The sequence below is a fragment of the Eumetopias jubatus genome, unplaced genomic scaffold (assembly GCF_037043125.1).
Source record: "Eumetopias jubatus isolate StellerSeaLion01/CBP00866 unplaced genomic scaffold, mEumJub1_p1.0 scaffold_16, whole genome shotgun sequence".
NCBI lineage: Eukaryota > Metazoa > Chordata > Mammalia > Carnivora > Otariidae > Eumetopias > Eumetopias jubatus.
The window spans coordinates 65,216,668-65,230,887 of NW_028274822.1; the positions used below are offsets into that span (position 1 = coordinate 65,216,668).

At 55.8% G+C, this 14,220-nt stretch overlaps 2 protein-coding genes across 3 annotated transcripts in view; one reads left to right on the plus strand and one right to left on the minus strand.

Annotated features, from left to right (window-relative positions):
• Positions 1 to 2,597: 2,597 nt before the first annotated feature.
• TSSK1B (testis specific serine kinase 1B) lies at positions 2,598 to 3,704 on the minus strand. Its single transcript, XM_028095915.2, has one exon. It carries the CDS (start codon positions 3,702 to 3,704, stop codon positions 2,598 to 2,600), a length of 1,107 nt encoding a protein of 368 aa, XP_027951716.1.
• Positions 3,705 to 6,208: 2,504 nt separating this feature from the next.
• Positions 6,209 to 14,220, plus strand: part of DGCR2 (DiGeorge syndrome critical region gene 2) — an 82,781-nt gene continuing 74,769 nt past the window's right edge. For both annotated transcript variants that reach the window (XM_028095920.1, XM_028095921.1), the window contains exon 1: positions 6,209 to 6,528. In XM_028095920.1, coding sequence (XP_027951721.1) covers positions 6,450 to 6,528 — 79 coding nt within the window. In that variant the 5' untranslated portion in view covers positions 6,209 to 6,449. The remainder of the gene's footprint in view (positions 6,529 to 14,220) is intronic.

Sequence of the window (14,220 nt, forward strand, 5' to 3'; positions counted from 1 at the left end):
CTGGTGTGCCCCGGGTGGGAAGTGTTCCACTGAACCTGGGGCCTCCAGGGGGCACTCCCAGCCTGCAGCCTGTGCGTGGGAGACCCACAGACTCCGGCAAAGCCACTTCTCTCTGAGTTTCGGTTTCCTCCATTTCTCTACTCACCCTATAGGCATTTGAGGGTTGGTTCCAGATGCTGGGGTTCACTGATGAACTAGACAGGACCCATGCCTTCCTGAAGCCCAGAGGACAGGGAGCTCCTGTGTCACACCAGTGGTGGCTGCACCGTGACACAGGAATGCGGGGCTGTGAGGGAAAAACTGGACTGGGTTTGGGGAGGCTGGGAGGGCTGAGGTCTGAGGAGTTAGCTACATGGAGGGGGACGAGGACCTGCTAGAGCTCATCATGGCTTGAAAGGACAGAGTGGTGGGAGTGTGCAGGGGTGGGACTGTGGGGGCCATGGTGAGGGTCTTGATCCTAAAGCCTTGGGGAAGGTCACTGATGGGGTCTGAGTCAGGGCTGACCCCGGGAATGGCCCCAGAATGTGAGGCCATCCGGGAAGGAGTGGGCTTCAGTCACCTGGGCTGCCACTCTGTGCTGTGTGATCTCAGACAGTTGCCTCTCTGAGCTGTCTCTCCACCTGTAAAGCACACAGAAGATGCTCCTTCATGGGGCCCCTCCTGCCCAAGGCTTGCCTTCTGGCTACGCTATAGTGAGTTGCTCCCAGGCCCCTCTTGCTGCATGTTGCCTGCTGCCCCAGTGACCACAACAAGCCACAGATGACCAAGGCGAGGAGGTTCATGAGCCTCTCCTCAGGATGTCCGCACTCCAGCCACCGGATGATCTGCATGACGCTGGGTTCCTGGGGCCTCTGGGGAAAACTGGGTGGCTCCGCCAGTATTACCCAGGGCCAATTCTGCACCTGGACCTCAGCACGCACAGGCCTGCCCCAGCAGAGCTTATAGTGGCGGGCTGCCGAGCTCAGAAGGCTTTGTGGAGGCCATGGCCCCTCAGCTGATCCTGGAGACATGGGTAAGGTCTGCAGGGGTGCATCTACGAGCATGATTATGGCATGTGTATGTGGGGGTGTGAGGATGAGGGAGGGGGCTGGGAGGCCAGGAGGAGGCCAGACCTGGGATGCCAAGGCCGTGCACTGGGATCCTTCCCGAGGGCAGCGGGATCTGGACTGTATGCAGGAGGGAGGCTCTGGTCACTGGGGGAATCATGGGGCGGGTAGAGGCCTTGATGGTAGCTGCACTGCGTGTTCACGATAGACTCCCAGGAGCACGGAGATAGGAAGACATAGAATGTGTGAAGTGGCTGTAGGGAGGGCAGGAGCCAAGTGGAGAGGTGGCATGGATGTGTGGAGGGGTGCAAAGAGAGTAGGGCCGGGGCACTCACTGGACCTCGCTTCTCCCAGGGCCTGGAGTTGGAGTCTTTCTAAGACACCAATGTGGGGTGGGGGCAAGTCTGAAGGCACTTGTCCTCTTGATGTGTCAAACCCGCAGGTCCACATGAGGTTGTCCAGAGTGAGGTGAGTGCAGAGCAGGAAGAGAAAGGGGCTGCCGTGGCTGAGGTGAGAAGGAACAGGCTGTGAATGACATGGGTGGGCCGTGCAGGGCAGGGCAGCCAGCGATGCTAAATGCAGGGCTGTGCCCTCTAAAGAACACCGATGGCTGCAGGGCACAGGCCTGCATAGTGAGCACACCTGTCCTCTCTCCTCGACAATGTCTGCTTATCCACTCCGGCGTGGAGCATCACCTCTGGGGACAGACTGGGACTAGAGGGGAAGGGGATGTGGTTGAGACCACACAGTGACTGTGGGGTACGTAGGCTGGGTGGGGCTGGGCCATCCAGCTGCGCTCCCCCGCCACTTCTCCTGGGCAGGGGGAATGACCACAAGCAGGATGACTCAGGGTGTGCCCAGAACTGGGTGCTGGCTGGCCATGAGGGAGCCCTGGTGGACAGAATGAAAGAAATGAGTGGCCTCCCAGGGTGGGGAGCTCCAGAGGGGCTGAGAGGCTGGTCCACCTGCCCCCTGCAGGCCCCCTCCCCACCGGCAGCCTGTGGAGTCAGTAGCGCTGGGACGTTGAGGGCCCAGATCCTCAGCCCCAACTGCAGGGAGCCCCCGTGCCCCCTTGCCCTTCTTGGTCCTGTCCTCTCTGTGCCCCCTTGCCCTTCCCAGCACCGTACTCATGGCCTCCCTCTTGAAACAGCGTCTTCCTTGCTCAGCTCTCTGCTCTGGTCCGGGGCCTGAGGTCACAGTCAGGGCTGGGCACACAGGGATGTATTTTCCCAAACTGGAGGCGAAATGCGGTGCGATCCGAGAGTGGGGAGCCGGGGGGGGGGGCAGGGAGTGCAGGGTCCTCTCCCTGGATGAGAACTCAGTCAGCTAGGGCAAAGACATTCACCTTGGGGTCTGCACTAATGTAGTGATTTATTGCTTCTTTAGCCATGTGGGTTACCAAGTTCAAAGGGAGGGAGATGAAACTGATGAAAATAATGGCTCATCCAGGACCGTCTTCCTTCTTTGGCTTGTCCCTTGCTTTGGAGCTCAGGCTCAAAGCCATGAGCTCTGCTTCATTCCCTGCTGGCCCCCTGGGCCAAGAGAGGCACGCTAGGTGTGTGTCTCTGAAGGCTGTGGGAGGGCCTCTTCCTCTATCTCCCTGCCGGGCAGCTCTCCATCAAGGCCCGTGGTGTCCAACTGCCTTGACACCGGCACTTGCCACATCTCCTCCTCGTTGGGTTTTGGTTCGGACTGTGTCTCGGGCTGTGCCTCCTCCCGGGGCTCCAGCTTGGAGGCAGACTTTTTGTCAGGGGTCTCAGGGGTCCATGAGGGCTCAGGGCCCCGGGAGGTCTCCCCCTCCTTGTTGATGGCCTCAGAGGGCTGGCCCCGTGCCTTGGGCTGCACCCAGCAGTGGCTGAGGATCTCGTCGATGTGCAGCCGCCGGTTGACGTCCGGCTGTAGCATGCGGTAGATGAGGTCCTTGCACTCGCCCGTCAGGCGCTTGGAGCGGGGGAAGTTGACGCGGTGCTCCTTCTGGATGCGCAGCATCTTCTTGATGTCGGAGTCGTCATAGGGCATGGAGCCACAGACCATGATGTAGAGGATCACGCCCAGACTCCAGATGTCATACACCTTGGGCTGGTAGGGGATGCCCTGCAGCACCTCGGGGGCCGCGTACGCCGCCGACCCGCAGAAGGTCTTGCTCAGAGTCAGTCGGCCGCTGTCGTCCCGCAGGCAGCGCTTGGAGAAGCTGAAGTCGGACAGCTTGAGGTTGAAGTCCTTGTCGAGGAGGATGTTCTCGCACTTGAGATCTCGGTGGACGATGTCCAGGTCGTGGCAGTACTTGATGGCCGAGGAGAGCTGGTGGAATTTCTTGCGAGCGTCATCCTCGTGCAGGGCCCCCCGGGTTTTGATGAACTCGAGGAGGTCACCCTGGACCCCGAGCTCCATGATGATGTAGACCTTGCCTTCTGATGTCTCGAAGATCTCGTAGGTCTTGATAATGGAGCGGTGGTTTAGCATGGCCAGAATCTCAATTTCCCGGGGAAGGAATTTCTCCAAGAAGTCTGTGGGGGCTTTCTTGCGGTCGATGATCTTGACTGCCACGTTGAACTTCAGGCGCTCAGAGTAAGCAGATTTGACTTTTGCGTACGAGCCCTCTCCCAAATTTATCCCCATGATGTAGCCTTGCCGCTTGAGGACGGCAGCGTCATCCATGGTGCCAGGAGCCCCCAGTGCCTCTGAGGCTGCCCTTTACATCCCCGTGGGATATGGGCCAGCAGTGTCCTCATTTACACTGTGGACAGAGAGTCCTCTGGGCTGGCTGGGCCTGCTGTCCCTGCCTCCTAGAGGCCAAGACTCTGGGGTGGAACGTTCAGCATTGTCCCCCAGGTGACTTCAGTGGGTGAAGTCATAAAGGAGTGCCCTTGGGGAATGAGGCTCTGGCCTGAGCCACTTGGACTTGGAACCCTGGAAGGCCAGCCAGGGGGCTGGAGTGGACCAAAGGCCAGCGGAGAGTGGCCTTGTACTTGGCTGAGACCCGAGGTAGGAGGCGGCTGTGGGGAACACATCGGTCTGCTGGTGCTTCCAAACGAGGACCCAGGCCTCCTTGTGGGGTTGATTATCGCAACATGGGGCATCCCAGGAAATCCAGGGTGGATGGTCATATTAGTCTGAGTCCCGGCAGGAAACAAAAGACATACTCAAGTTAGGGTAGTCTGAGGAGAGTTTAATAAAGTCATCTTACAAAGGTGGGAGTGGAGTGTAGGGTACCCCAAGGGTAGTAACAGACCCCTGGAAGAAGGGAAGGTTGGTCACTGGAAACTGGGAAGACTGTAGAGGCAGTGACTCCACAGGGAGGGAGCTGGGGAAAAATAGCCGTGACCTCTTTTCCCTCCCTTCAGCCCTAGAGGTCCTTGGTGGTGTCAACACAGGCTGCCTGCAGGCTGTGTGGGAGGGCCAAAGGTAGAGGTGGATCAGGAGGGGCCGTGAGTCGTTGCCCCAGTGGTGACTGCTATTTTGGAAGCCAGGGCTTTGTCTTCTCCCTGCATGGTGTGGCTGGACTTTTCACCTTCCTGTCCTGCTCTCCCCATCCGAACCTTTGCTGGCCTGCTTCTCCGACAGTGGCTCTGCAGGGGGCACAACTGGCAGGGATATCTGCTTTTACCTCTGAGTTCCCTCTGTGGGGTCTGCCCAGCCTGTAACCCTGGCTCGGCTCCCCGCGCACACTGAAGGTTGGGCTTGGATCACTCCGAGTGCCGCAGCTGCTCCTGGGAATGCTCCATGAGGACAACGCCGGCAGCTGGGACAGTGTTGGACAGGGACCACTGTCTCTGCTGGCCGTGGGGCCCCTCTGCTGTGACAGGCCCTTTCTCTAGCACCTGCTACAGGCCACGCCCTGAGGGAGCAGGAGCGGGAGCAGGCAGGTCTGGCCTAGCCTTGGCTTTTATCTTGGCCATCTCCACTCAGAAGGAGTGGGTACCTCTCTCAGGGACCCCAAGTATCATAGGCTGGAATCCTGGGACATTCAGGAGGATTATGCCTTGAAGGGACTTGGGAGGACTGCTCCTGGGGAGCAAGTTGGCGGGGCTGGGGGTGGGCCAGGCTAAAATGGGCCCCCTGTTCTCTGCTCCCATCTTCACCCTCTTCCCCAGCTCTGACACCCTGTGCCAGGCCTTGTGTGTGTGTGGCTGGTGGTCTTTCCATTGGACAGCTTGCTCCTCTCCTAGTGAGACGCTGCATCTGCTGTGTTTGCCTCGTCACTCTGTTCCCTGACAGGTGTGAGGCCAGCACTGGGAGCATGGTGGAACTGAGGCTTTCCTCCCTGCAGATGTGGCCTGCTGTGGCAGCAACTGTGCCCAACATTCCTCCCCCCCCTCCCCACACTGTGTAGGCAGGGCTCTTCCTTCAGAGGCCAGCCTCGCTCCACAGTCTAAGATCTGGCTTTCCCTGTCAGCTCCTCTCGTATGACACTCCTGTAGGCTATTTCCTCACCTGAAACATTTTCAGGACTGTGTGCTGGTGAAGCCACACCTGCCTGTTCCTTACAGGGTGGCTCCTCCATTACCCCATCTTCCCACTTCCTCAAAGCTTGTATGCGTTCCTCTCGTTTTCCTCATTCCTTCTCCGCAGCGGTTCTGCCTTTAGAGGACCACTTTAGGGAGCACTCTTGGGCCGCCGACCGGATTTGGGCCTGCAGGTATGCGAGGTGTGCCGACCCCTCCTGCCCCAGGGTCTTCTTGCTTCACCGCGGACCACCTCGGCTCCCCGTCCCTACCCTCTTCCTTCGGGCTCCGCCCCCTGGGCTGCTCCCCGCCTCTCCGCTCCTCACCTCATCGGTCCCACTGCGCCCCGCCCCTTTCTGTATCCGTCGTCTTGGCCGGGTTACCCCTCCCCCACCGCCCCTGCCCTGCGCATCCTGCCCTGGGATCCCCGCCCTCAGTAGGCCCTACCGCCCAGGCTCCACCCCCCGAGTCCCACCTCTCCGCTTAACCAATGGCACACTTAACTCCTTATAGTCCCGCCCGCCCGTCGGGCCCACCTCCCAGGCCCCCGCCCCTCCCCGCCGTCCCAGCCTCAGGCCTCGCCCCTTTCGGGTGCAACCGCCCAGGCTCCGCCCCCCGCCCGGCCAAGGGTCCACACGCATTGGGAGCGTGCAGGCCCCGCCCCCCGTCTCGGCACTCATTGGCCGGCGCCGGAGGCGCGGGCGGGGGGCGGCACGGAGCCGAGCAGGACGGCCGCCATCTTGCGCGGAGCCAGAGTCGGAACCCGAGACTGAGGCGGAGAGTACCCGCCAGTCCGCGGCCCAGTTTAGCTGCGGCTTAGCCGGAGCCTTCTCCTGCCGCGCTTCCGCGCCCGGCCCCTAACCCTCTGCCCGGCCCGGTCCCCTGACCCTCAGCTCGGCCCGGTCCGGCCTCCCCGCGGGGTCACGCGGCCGCCCCGGGGACGATGAACGGAGGATAAATGGTGCCCAAGGCAGACAGCGGTGCCTTCTTGCTGCTCTTCCTGCTCGTGCTCACCGTCACCGAGCCGCTGCGGCCAGGTGCGCGGCGCGGTGGGCGCGGCGCGGTGGGGGCGGTGTGTGGGGGCGGGGGCGGGGCGGGGCAGGGCGGGCAGTGTGCGGGGCCGGGGTCGCCCGAGACGTCCCTCCACCGGGCGGGGCGGCTCCCCGGGAGGGCGTCGGCGAGGTCTGCCCCCGGGCCGCCGCGCCTCCCCCGCCCCCCGCTCGGGACCATGCCCCACACCCGGGACTGTGCCGAGAGTTTACCTGGGCTCAGAGCGTCTCGTACATCATGGAACTTTGTTCTCGAGGGATGTTACCTTTGGATTCGTGTCCGTGGAGCGCTGCGTGCTTTGAGATTGACGGAAGCGATGTGCGGGGCGCGACCTAACTTCTGGGGCCTGGGAGTTTTCTGGCCAAGGAGCTGCGCCCCTGGGGCGCGCCCACCTTGCCCAGCGGCTGGGGTCAGGCTGGAGGATCGAGAGAGAGCAGCTCGTGGAGGCACCAGGTTTCCCATGTTTTCCCTCAGCAGTGGTTTGGTGCCAGCGTCTCAGCTCTGGAAGCTCCTCGGCTGGAAAGCGGTAGCCGTGTCGCTTATTGTCACTCAGTGAGGTGTTGGCAGTTGAGAACTGTTCAGCTCAGAGACCGGGCCCTCCGTGGTACTAGGAGTCCGCCAAGCATCGCACGCAGGAAGCAAGCTTCCTGGGGTAGAGACTGGTGCTGCGGCCGGGTCTCCGCCGTCGGGGCCTGGGTGTTGCCAGGCACTTAGGAGTGTTCCTTAAATGTGATAATTAAATGCTTTGGAGCTCCCCTCGGAACTTGTGTTTTTATAAGTAAGCTTGTGGTGGGGAATCAGAATCACGGCAGCTGGAAGGTCTGGGGTAATTTTTATTTTTGTTTCTTGTGTTCCCCCTCCTTCATTGTGGAAAAAACCCTGACCTTTTAGGTCAAAGAAAATGTTATTATATATTATGTATGTATAATATATAATGTTATACACGTACAGATTTATTGTCTTTATAGTGCTGCAGTTGAAAGTATGACTCTTAATATTATTTTTTTATGGAGGAAGGGGCCCATGAAGGCAGAAGTGTCCAGGGCTGTTGTCTGTGAGCTCTGTTGGGTCTCTCTGTGTAAAGGCAGGCTGGGGGGCACAGTGGTGTGCCACTCTCCATAATGCTTCAGCCAAGGCTTTCACTGCAGACCAGACACCTCTCTGCCTTTACTTGGTGGCCAAGGCCCTGGGCCCATGCTCAACCTGGAGTCACTCCAGTGATGCTTCTCTGGGCTCCCTTTGTAGAGCTGGTTGCCTGCTGCTTCTGATGGTTCTCTGGGCAGCAGGGTGACTGTTTGTGGGGTGACCTTAGTAGGAATGGAAGCCAGGACAAAGCCTACCTTTGGAGGGAGTATTGAATGGGCTCTTGAACCATGGAGCTAATGGATTTACGGCTTCTTGTGATTAAATTCTTTAGAAAACTTGTCTGTGTCTGTAGAGAGGTGAGACATCATTCTGTTCTGGCTCTTGGGTCCCAGTTTTGCCTGTCAGTCCCTCAGGTGGACCTTGAGGGACCAGGCCACACATCATGCTTGTCTTCCTTGGGGTGCCTCTGGTTCCAGGTCCAGCATCTCCTGCCTGGATGGTAGAGGTGACTGATGTCCCCAGCTCCCTTTCCTTTGCTGTCCATGTATCCTGCCAGCTGGCCAGCAACAATTCAGAAAAAGTTTTCAAGTCCTCACTGTCTGCCTACCACTAGGGATGCTCAAATGAACTGAATAAACCCCTTTCTCTAGGAGTGCCCTTTAAGTATGGAAGCAGAAGCTGGATGTAAATCAGGTCATCAAGTATGGGGGCTTAGAGGCAGGCAGCAGTGGTGGCCAGCCAGTCATTTGTACCCGTGAGGCAGGGGAGGGCTTCACAGGAGACCTCACATTTAGGTCTGAGTTGGGGCAGGGAGGTGGCTCTGGTTGAGGGAGCAAAGTTACCTTTTGCATTCCATGACTTTCCAGATCAGAACTTTGCAGTGACTCCTGGTGGTATCTTGAGTTGCTCTGCCCCCGGAGGGCTCCAACTGGTTCCCTGATTTTGGCTGAGCAGCAAGGGCAGGTCTCACTTGGGGTCATATGTTCTCCTTGGGTGCTTGTATGTGCTCTGTGTCCTTCCAGGCAGGGGTCTGCTGGCTGGTGCTTGTGAAGGAGACCTTCCCTGGTCTTCACCTGCATTCTTTCTATGGGAGTCCCAGCTTAGACCTGTACTTGGGTGTGAGGAGGGCATCAGGCAGAACCTGCTTCCCAGGAGGGAGGGAGTCCGTGAGGACCAGGGCCAAGCCACCTTTGGCTCTCCTCTGGTGCAGCCAGGGTGTGAGACCTTTCACAGAGTGGGGGCGACAAGAGAGCTTTTGGCAAAATTTCTTTTAAATGCATGTTTGATCTTGGTTGATTGAGGATGTGTTACATGCCAGGTGCTGTTCTAATATGTACTAACATGTGCGTTGCTTAACTCTCAGGTGGTCCCTGTGAGATAGATGACTGCTATTAGCCCCATTTTACAGATAGGGAAACAACCACAGAGAACTCACGAAACTAAGTGACTGAGATGAGATTTCAGCCCCAGATGTCTGGCCTTTGTTCCCATCATGTGCCCTTGGCTGAGGCTCTGTCTGCCCCAGCTGTATATGTCCTGTCTTGGCCATCCTTAACCCCCAGCTGTGGAACTCCAGGGCACATCTCTTCCCATGATAGACCCAGTGGTTCTCTGGTGAGGGTCCCTTTTTCATCTAAACACTCTGATCTGAGGGATAGAACCAGCCATCCCCTCAAATCCCTTTTGTGGTTAGCCATAAGGACCAGTGGTGGTGGGTGTTACATCTCCCTCCTGGGGCTGTGGTGAGAAGGGTAGGTTGGAGACCTCTGCTGAGGGGCAACAAGCATGGAGGGGCTTCTGGGGAGCCAGTGACTGTGGTATCATTTCATTGTCCCTTTCTCCATGTGTGCAGGTAATGCAGTAGCAACTGCTGATTCTGAAAGTGTTTTTCTAGCTTCAGTTATGATAGAAAATCATGCCATGGTGTTAGCCACAGCTCAGTCTAGGGTGGCCCCCACCATACGTAGCTGAGAAAACATTTGCCTTCTCCAAGTGAGCTCTGTCCCAGCCCTGTAAAAAGGCTTGTGTTCAGTGAGGCTGCCTGATGAGGTGGTGGGACTGGAAGCTGTCTTCTTTGTACTGTTGGGAAAGCTGACTGGGAGAGGCAAATGACTTGCATAAGGTTACACAGCTGGTGAGCAGCATAGCTGGGATTCAAACCCAGGTGAGTTGGTTCCGAGTTAAGGGTTCTTTCCCCTTTGTCATTAGGGATCCATAGGGGCCTGCTGTCTGCCAAACTGGTAAATTTTCAGTGAACGAACTAGTGGCTGTGGCACCTTGCTTCTGGAGCAGCACTTGAGTTCATGAATAGGAAGAGTGTGGCTGTTTTAGAAGCAGACTCGTCTGAAGCTCATGGGAGTAGCTGGGAAGTTGAACCTGCATCTGGGCTTGCCAGCCGCTTTCTAAGTTCTGAGCTCTTTCCTTCACAGCCCACCTCCCTGTAACACTGTAGAACTTGCTCCACTGGCTGATTGCGCTTTCAGCTTAACAATTTCATTCTTTTTAGTTGGAAAGTAGGATTTTTTTTTTTTTGGAAAGTAGGATTAATACACTCTCCAGCCTCACTAGCTAGCTAATGAATTGTCTTTTTTTTTTAAACATACGAAGAAAACTTGGAAATAACTTCAAAATTACAGAAAAGTTGCAGGAATAAAATTCATGCAAAGAACAACTGCATATCCTCTACACAGACTTACCTCTTGTTAGCATTTTAGCTCATCTGCCTTATCCCCCATGTGCGCACGTGTGTATGTATGTATGCACACACATAATTTATCTTCTGAACCATTTGAGAGTAAGTGGGCCTTTCCCCCTGAACACTTTGGCCACTGCAGAGAGCAAGAGGAAGCTCCTGGTACTTGGCGCCTCCGGGAGAGGAATGGTAATGCCTCCCCACAGTCCTGTAACAAGCCCTCACCACAACCTGCTGTGTACTGGGCACTGTCGCCCATTCCCACCTGCTGTGTGCCGGGCACCGTCACCACGGGAAAGTATTGAGGGCACAGGAAGCACTGTGGTTAAAGCTCTGGTTGGCCCAGGTGGCAGCGAGTCAGGTTATTGTTTCAGTTGGCCGTTCTGGTCTTAGGAACGGAAAACGTGCTGCTGTTGCACACTTCGCCAGACAGGTCTGCACCTTCTTGCTGCTATGAGGCTGCACCTTTCCTGTTCCTCTGGCCCAGATTGCTCTTGCCTGCCACCTTCCTTCGTCCTGCTTCCCAGGCTAGCTCACCAGCACTTTCCTCACCCCTCCCTCCCCTGGGCAGTTTGGCAGCGCTGAGGCTTGCCCACCTCTTAGCCGTCATGGCAGGTGATCTAGTTCTCGGCCCTCCCTGCCTGTGTGCTCTCTTACCTCTGTTCCTCTACCTCCCTTGGTACTTGGCATAGGGAAACATTGGTAATTTCTTGACTCTTGAGTGGAATGTATCAGTGACAGCATGTAGGACCTAGTAGATAGCAAGGGACTGATTAAATGTCTTTTCTTTGGTACACTGCCAGATTGTTCCCTCCTCCCACGTGCTTTTGTGTTCGGGGTGCTGAGGAGTTGGTGAGTGGTCCCTTCCTCTTCCTGTCTGCAGAGCGGGTCAGTAATCCCGAGAACGCAATTTTGGGCCAACACTTTGCCAGAATGATGGATGGGCTCAAAGTATGGTTATTCTGTGATAGCTGTATTTTTGTTTCTGGTGTGATTTACCAATTGACTTGGGGTGTTTAGTGAAAGTCAATCACATCTTGTCCTGTTGCTCCAAGCTGGGCTGTGTGTTCCATCCGTGTGGACATGGTTGTCTTGACAGGGCGAGTCCAAGGGAGGGTGAATGGCCTGTGGGCCATGGTTGGAGTGCCGTGAGCTACAGACCCAGAGTGTCCTGGGGCTTCTGGGCATCAACCTGGGAGGGAGGAAAGCCCAGGTCTGGTGTTGCTTCACACAAGCTGTTTGGAGAAGGAGTGGCTGTGGTTTAGAACACAGTGAGTCCAGTGTGGTGGGTTAAGAGCATGAGCATGGACCCTAGAGCTGCATGGCTGGGCGTCAGGGCCCACTGTGCTGCCCACTCTCTGACTGTGCTGAGCCTCAATTTCCTTGTCTGTAACACAGACATAATAGAACATACTTCAGAGAGATGCTGTGAGAATTAAAATCAGTGGGTATAGAGCTCTAACAAATCTGACAAAAAGACCATTCATGTTAGCTCCAAATGTAGGGACACCCCCCACCCCTGCCGAAAGTCTGGGTGTATGGGTGTGCATGCATAAGGGCCTGTTTCTTGGGAGAGAGCCCCCACCTGGGAGGCAGCAGAGCGAAGTGGCTTTGAGCACTGTCCGACACACAGTGAGCGCCATTCCCATGGTCGGAGAGGGGGTGTATGTGGCTTCCTAGAGCCCCCAAAACAGCCGCAGTGCTTTGGACAGGGCTAGGATTGTTCATACTGACACGTTTTACTCTTTGTCACGTTCATGTTGTGTCCCCTGGGCCTAGTTTGGCACAGAGTGGGCACTCAGAAATCAGTTATTGAACAAATGCACAAATGGCTATTTATATTTTGACATAAAGAGCAACAGCTTCCTTAGCCAGTGGGCCTCGCAGCTGCCCCTGGTGGGGGTGGCGAGGATGCAGGCCTTGTGGCCGCCTGCAAGAACGCCTTTGGAGGACCCGTGTGTTGGGGGCCGAGGCGGGGGGGCGGCTGCTGCAGAGCCAGCTGGCCTGGGCCTCACAGTGAGGGGAGCTTGCTCCTGTCGGGGTGAGCTGGGCTGCGAGGTGAGAGCGGGTGAAAACTTCCTCACGAGTGTGGATCCTCGTTGAAGTTCACCAGCCACCCAGCCTGGGGTGGGGGTAGGGGTTGGGCAGGAAGCCTTTGGGGGTGGGTGGGCAGGGCTTCCTCTCTGATGGACTTGTGGGGCACCGAGGTTTGGGAACCGGACTTCCCCCTGCATGAGGACATGGCTTGCCCCTCCCTGGGCCATTGCACAGCACAAGCCTTGCTCGAGAGCTGGTGGGTGCAAGAACTGCCATACTTGCCTTTTGGCTTTCTCCCCCTTCTCTGCTTGGTGTGGCCTTTGCTTCACCCAGCTTGGGCTGGTCATTGTCCCTAGTCTGTGCCCCTGCTCCCTCCAGTCTCTCTGTAGGCTGGCTTCCAGATCCTTGGAAGCCAGCCATCAGTTTGATCACCTTGCTGTCTTTCTGCCCTCAGCTGTTGACTACTCTGTGTTGGACAGGACAGGGCTGAAAGCAGAGCCCTGGTGGGTATGCTGGACGAACAGAGCCTTCAGGTGTCCACCTTGTTCTTCCCTGTCTTGGAAGCCTTGTTTCCTAGGGGACCTTCCATAGGAGTTTATGGCTGTGGAGAGGAATGCTTGGGGCTCCCTGGGGCACTGGACAAGGGGCAGGGGCCACTGCAGAGGGCATCCCAGAGGGTCAGCTGGGAGATGGGAGGTTCCAGGACCCCCCAGTGCTTAGACTGACATCAGGTCTCCTGATGCAGAGGCCTTTTGAGTGCTACTGGCTGCGTCCTAGGGTCTCTGGGTTAGTTAATTTATCCCTGGCTTTGTGGTCTTACAAGGCAGAGTGAGAGGACTGGAAGTACCTGAAAGGGATGAGGTTCATTTAGGGCCAAGGCAGGCTTGTGCTGCCACCCTCAGTGGTTTGTTGGCCACATCTTCAGATTCTCCCTCCAACCCATCAGTGCGGGTGGGATGCACATGCAGAATGACGTAAAGAGCCACAGTGAAAGCCCAGGACAGTTTGGAAAAATGATGTTGATTTTTTTTAATCTTTACAAAAATTTCATACATGGAATATTTTACATAAATGGAGTTTACTTTTTATATAATGTATTGAGTTGTTCAGTTGACCGTGCTCTGGAGATCTTTGTAGGCTAGCACACATAGCTGTACTTCCTTTTTTTTTTTTTTTTAAACAAGATTCTGTGAGAACTTTCCTCAGTCTTACTTTGTTTTCTCTTTGGGGTCTGGTTCTGGGAGAGGCCTCTTACCTAAACTTTGCATCAACCAGAAGCTGCAGTTTAGTGAGATTTGTACAGTTAGAGATGGCATGGCCAATAGGCTGGGGGACCTAACTCCTAAAATACATAGGCAGTACTTCCAACTGGCTGTTCCCAGACCTTCACGTATTTATCTCAGTCTAAAGCTAGGTCTGCAGCAACTCCAGGTTGGGCTCCTGGTTTTCACATGTATTTATGCTATAACTCAAAGTTGGGTGCTTATTTATCTAAATGGCATAATTTCACCAAGGATAATTTAGAATTAGAGTGGCCATTTAGGGGAACATTGACATGAGCAGAATTAATTCAGTTGAGAGGTCCCATATGGGCAAAAATGAAACCAAATCCCAAAGACTCAATGGTCAGCATTTTTTTATTGGTATGAGGTAGCTTAATTCCAAAAAGAATTAAGATCTCAAAATATCTTCCTTTGAAGGGAGGCAGAGGGATACATCGTTCTTTAAAAAAACAACAAAAAACCTTTCTACTTTGGGAACATGCATACATACAGAAAGGTTGCAAGAGTAGTATTAATGAACTCCACCTTTATATAGTTCAGCCAGATTCACCGGTTAACATTTGACTCACCACACATTTGTG

What these genes read in the sequence shown, in the direction of transcription:
- TSSK1B (XM_028095915.2), bottom strand. Translation starts at nt 3,704, where the DNA reads ATGGATGACGCTGCCGTCCTCAAGCGGCAAGGCTACATCATGGGGATA.